Consider the following 5,619-nt stretch of genomic DNA (forward strand, 5'->3'; position numbering starts at 1 on the left):
AGACTGAGGCAAGAGAATCGCCTAAGCCCAAGAGTTGGAGGTTGCTGTGAGCTGTGACTCCATGGCACTCTTGAGGGTGACATACTGAAACTATGTCTCAGAAAAAAAAAAAAAGGAATTTCTAGAGGTTAGTACACCCGTTTTTAGTAATTAGTATACTTACAGTTTTAATGACCCTTGTTTTGGAGGGTACACTAATGCTTTTTCTTTCTTTTTTGGTCTCACTTTATGTAGATTGCTTCCATCTTTACTTTCGCTACCTGTGGAGGTTTTAAGGGCAAAACAGAAATTCTAGTGCATTGTCCACCTGCAAATGACAATAAAACTATTACAGCTACTTTTGGTTATCCATTCAGGTAAGTTATTTATTTGTTTTTATGGCTTAACATTTTTTTATTTTCACATCAATTGACTCATTAAGATTTCCAGTAATTTATTGACTAGGGGGCAGGGATAGAAAATTTTAGATTGCATGCTCATTTGTGAGTGATCATTACTACTGAGACTCTGGCACACAGACCAATGAAGGGCTGACTATAAACATTCCCTGGTCTGTGATAAATTATTACCAAAATAAAAGTAAGCATTTAGAAGCTTTTATAGTAATGACATTGCCTTGACATTTTTATTCTGTGATCCCACTTGTTTGGAAATTAGCAAACAAAACAAAATAGAGACTGCTCTATCACTTTAGTGTGAGAACTCCTAAAATAGAAGAAACACAATTTGTGAGAATCAGTTATTCTCATATTGCAATTACTGGACATTAACGTTCTTTATATAGTTTTAAGACATGTATTTGTATAAATAGAAAAATTCATGTTTCTTGTTACATTCACTAGCATAAAATCATACTTTCTTATTTTTTTCTTTTTTTTTTTTTTTTTGAGACAGTTTTATTAGTCGCCCTCAGTAGAGTACCATGGCATCACAGATCACAGAAACCTCAAACTCTCGGGCTTAAGCAATTCTCTTGCCTCACCCTCCCAAGTAACTGGGACTACAGGTGCCTACCACAATGCCCAGCTGTTTTCTTTTGTAGTTGTCGTTGTTTAGCAGGCCCAGGCAGGGTTGAACCTGCTAGCCCCGGTGTATGTGCCCAATGCCCTAAACCACTGAACCATGGGTACCAAGCCATACTTTCTTATTCTTAACCTACAATGAATACTGTGTCTGTGAAATCTTCTATTTGACTTCAATATTCATTGAAGAGTTCAGTGAACATGTTCTGTGTTTAAGCCAAGTATGAATCTTCTTCTGCTTACTGTCTTTACTTAACTTGACTTCTATAAGACTCAATTTTTTGGTTCAATTTATTGGAAATACTACTTTGTAAGGATGTTTCAATGATGAAATAAAATCTATATATTAAAGATAAGTCATATAACAAGTGCTTAGTATTCTTCAAAGCCTCTCTCTCTGTCTTCTGTGCAGTTCTGGTACAAGGGCCTGTTACCAACATCTGTAGTAACAAGTATTTTTGCTACTGATGGATGGGCAAAATTAAAGGCCATGTTAATTTTCAGTTAGTAACTAATCTGGTATTAAAATGTAAATCATCATCATAATTGGCTCCCTTGGGGCTAGTCACACAAACTTTGCCTCCAAGAATGGAATATTGTCTCAAATTGTAAACTATTAGATATAATCCCTCCTAATTGTCTATTTTTTTTTTATTGCAGGAAGATAGTTTCTGGGTGTGAAAATATTTAACTCAGGGGCCAAGCTCAGTGGCTCATGCCTATAATCCTAGCACTCTGAAAGGCCAAGGCAGGTGGTGGATTGCCTGACCTCACTGGTTGGAGACCAGCCTGAGCAACAGCAAGACCCCATCTCAAAAAATAGCTAGGTGTTGTGGCAGAAACCTATAGTCCTAGCTACTTGGGAGGCTGAGGCAAGAGAATCACTTGAGCCTGAGAGTTTGAGGTTGCTGTAAGCTATGACACATGGCACTCTACCAAGGGTGACAAAGTGAGACTCTGTCTCAAAAAAAAAAAGAAAGAAAATATTTAACTCAGCTTATATTTAATCAGAAAGCAATTATGAGGTATAATATATATATTTATATGAAAGTTTCAGTTTACTTAAAATATTTGAATTTAATCTTTTATTTTAAAGGAAAATGTTTTTTCAGCTCGGCGCCTATAGCTCAAGTGACTAGGGCACCAGCAACGTACACCGGAGCTAGCAGGTTCGAGCCCAGCCTGGGCCTGCCAAACAACAGTGACAACTACAATAAAAATAAATAAAAATAGCCAGGAGTTGTGGCGGGTGCCTGTGGTCCCAGCTACTTGGGAGGCTGAGGCAAGAGAATCACTTGAGCCCAGGAGTTCACGGTTGTTGTGAACTGTGCCACCATGGCACTCTACCAAGGGCAACATAGTGAGACTCTATCTCAGAAAAATAAGTTTTTAATATATTTGGGGAATGATTTTTGAAACACTGTCTTAATATTCTGCTTAAGTGTTTGTCTTCTTTGGGAGAGTAATTAATATGTTTATTTTAATAGGTTGAATCAGGTATCATTTGAGACACCTCCAAATGTAAATGTGTGTGATATCAATTGGAAAAGTAATTACCTCATAGGAGATTACTCCTCTTCTGCACAATTCTATGTTACGTTTGCAGTCTTTGTGTTCCTGTACTGCATTGCAGCCCTTCTGCTTTACGTTGGTTACACAAACCTGTATCGGGAGAGTCGTAAACTTCCCATGATTGTAAGTAATCATTTTTTCAATACAAAAATAATTTGTGTAGGTTCAATATAGAATTTCTCACATTGGAAATCAAAATTCTTGACTTAAAGGCCACTTCAGCTTAATTTAGCTTATGTTTGCCATGAGCTTGAGCTTTCTCCATTGTTAAGTTTAACCCAGTTCTTTAGCCTATTTGCACTCTGGGGAAAATTTGTTTTTACTCTGTTTTAACCTAGAAAAACTCAAAATATGTGATAAAGCATATTAGATTGCAAACAGCAGAAAAATTAAATAGAAATTAATGCCGTTAATTTAAAGAATTGCTGATTATACCAGTAGTCTCAACTGTTTTCTACTTATCTTTTTTCTCTTTCCTCAAAGACCCCCTTTATGCCTCTACAATATCTTATTGAACTTAATGGTCTGTATCACACATTAGCAACCCATAGCCCATGGGTCAAATCCAATTTCACTATCTTTTTACATAAAGTGTTTTTGGAACCCATCCATACCCAATCATTTACACATTGTGTGTAACTGCTTTCATGCTATAGTGGCTGAGTTGAATAGTTATGACACAGATAAAAAATATTTACTATCTGGCCCTTTTCAGAAAAGTTTGCTGATTCCTGATCTATTTTCCTAAATTCTTTAATCTGAAATCTGAGCCAGATAATTCTTTTATTCATCACTAGTGGCATCCATGAGTTAATTTTCTTTTTTTTGAGACAGAATCTCACTGTCTCCCGTGATAGAGTGCTGTGGCATCACAGCTCACAGCAACCTCAAATTCTTAGGCTTATGATTCTCTTGCCTCAGCCTCCAGCCAGGACTACAGGCTTTCACCACAACACCTGGCTATTTTTTGTTGCAGTTATCATTGTTGTTTTAGTAGGCCTGGGCTGGGTTCAAACCTTCCAACCTCAGTGTATGTGGCCAGCGCCCTGACTACTGAGCTACAGGCGCCAAGCCCCATGAGCCAATTTTGAATCTTTGAGATGCCAACAAAGGATTTGGATTTGAAGTGCTAGTATTTTTCTTGGCTTTAGAGTCTGCTGAGCTAGAAATAACATATTCTCTGAGATTGAGTTAGTAGAATCTGCCTTGGATTATTAGTGGCAAATCCAGAGATAAGCCATGATTTTAAGCTGGACCTCCACTATAAAATAACCTAAAGTCAGATTTAGTGTTACTGATTTAAAGAGAGAACAGAGATGTTTTTGTGATACTGGTAATTTTTATATATACATATATATGAGAAAACACTGACCATTACAAATTATTTGTGCATTTACTTTAAAGGAAAGGGTATTTAAATATGAAGGATTATTAAATAAGACGACTATTAGCACAGAGAACTCAGTAGATGCTGCATGCCAGATAAGAAAAGAATTTCTCTAGGCCAAGATTAGGATATAAAAGTATAAGTTTATTTTATATTTTAGAAGAAAGGAAGAGAAGGAAAAGAGAGGGGAAGGCAGAGAACAGGGAGATAGAATGGCACCCCTAAGAAAGAAAAGGAAGAATGCTGGTCTTTGAGGTCACATGGCCCCCTGAATGTAGGGGGGACAAAAAGAAAAATGCAGTCAAAATCACAAAGTATTGTGAAAACGGGTCCATCTGCTTTTCAAAACCCCAGCAAATTTGAAGACATATCTCATTGTTCATCCTGGATGCTCAGGAACTACTTGAGACTGAAAGGAACAGATTCCAAAAGACAAACAGAAGGATTTACATTTCCTTTTGGCCTGGTGGGTCTCTGTGGTTTATAAAAATAGAAATCCACAGAGATAGAGTGGGATGGGCTGCTAGCAAGAGAAAGAAAGCAGGCAAAGGAAGTGATAGATTTTAGCTCAGATTGAAAAACCGCGAGTTAAGAATTTTTTTGTTAATTTCACTATAAAGACTGACCATCCTTACAATAACTAGCTTTATTTACTTATTTTTGATTTTTGCTGCCTGGACTGTAAGAATGCAAATGGTAAGTAAAGAATAAAATGATCTTTTATCATTCAGATTTATTCTGTTTCTTATGTGTTAGAAGACATAAGAAAGCTAGATGTTTTCATAAAATACTTCTTGGTTGTTAAGGGCCTTTCAAAAAGACACCAACTATTTTAATTTGCAATGCTTATTCAGCATGAATTACATGTTAGAAATCTGTATCTTCTGCAGACTTCCAAGCCTTATTTAAAAGGGGTCTAGGAGGCCAGATCAGGTGGCTCATGCCTATAATCTTAGAACTCTGATAGACCAAAGTAGGAGGATCACCTGAGCTCAGGAGTTGAAGACCAGCCTGAGCAAGACTGAGACCCCCATCTCTACTAAAAATATGTATACTTTTTGTAGAGACAGAGTCTCACTTTGTTGCCCTTGGGAGAGTGCTGTGACATCACAGCTCACAGCAACCTCCAGCTCCTGGGCTTAGGTGATTCTCTTGCCTTAGCCTCTGGAGTAGCTGGGACTATAGGCACTCGCCACAGCGCCCGGCTATTTTTTGGTTGCAGTTTGGCCAGGGCTGGGTTTGAACCTACCACCCTCAGTATATGGGGCTGGTGCCCTACTCACTGAGCCACAGGTGCCACCCCTCTACTAAAAATAGAAAACATAGCTGAGGCTCAGCGCCTGCAGCTCAAGTGGCTAAGGCACCAGCCACATAAACCTGAGCTGGTGGGTTTGAATCCAGCCTGGGCCCACCAAATAATGACAGCTACAACCAAAAAACAGCCAGGCGTTGTGGCAGGCGCCTATAGTCCTAGCTACTTGAGAGACTGAGGCAAGAGAATCGCTTAAGCCCAAGAGTTTGAGGTTGCTGTGAGCTGTGATGCCACAGCACTCTACCCAGGGCAATAGCTTGAGACTCTGTCTCAAAAAAAAAAAAAAGAAAACCTAGCTGGGCACTTGTGGCAGGTGCCTATAGTCC

At 38.4% G+C, this 5,619-nt stretch overlaps 1 protein-coding gene across 1 annotated transcript in view; it reads left to right on the forward strand.

Annotated features, from left to right (window-relative positions):
* The window catches only part of SYPL1 (synaptophysin like 1), a 26,367-nt gene that overhangs the window by 13,233 nt on the left and 7,515 nt on the right, over window positions 1–5,619 (forward strand). The window contains exons 3-4 of the mRNA XM_012812113.2: window positions 235–356; window positions 2,510–2,717. Coding sequence (XP_012667567.2) covers window positions 235–356; window positions 2,510–2,717 — 330 coding nt within the window. The remainder of the gene's footprint in view (window positions 1–234; window positions 357–2,509; window positions 2,718–5,619) is intronic.

Source organism: Otolemur garnettii, unplaced genomic scaffold (assembly GCF_000181295.1).
Source record: "Otolemur garnettii isolate 467f Iridium unplaced genomic scaffold, OtoGar3 scaffold00005, whole genome shotgun sequence".
Classification (NCBI taxonomy): Eukaryota; Metazoa; Chordata; class Mammalia; order Primates; family Galagidae; genus Otolemur; species Otolemur garnettii.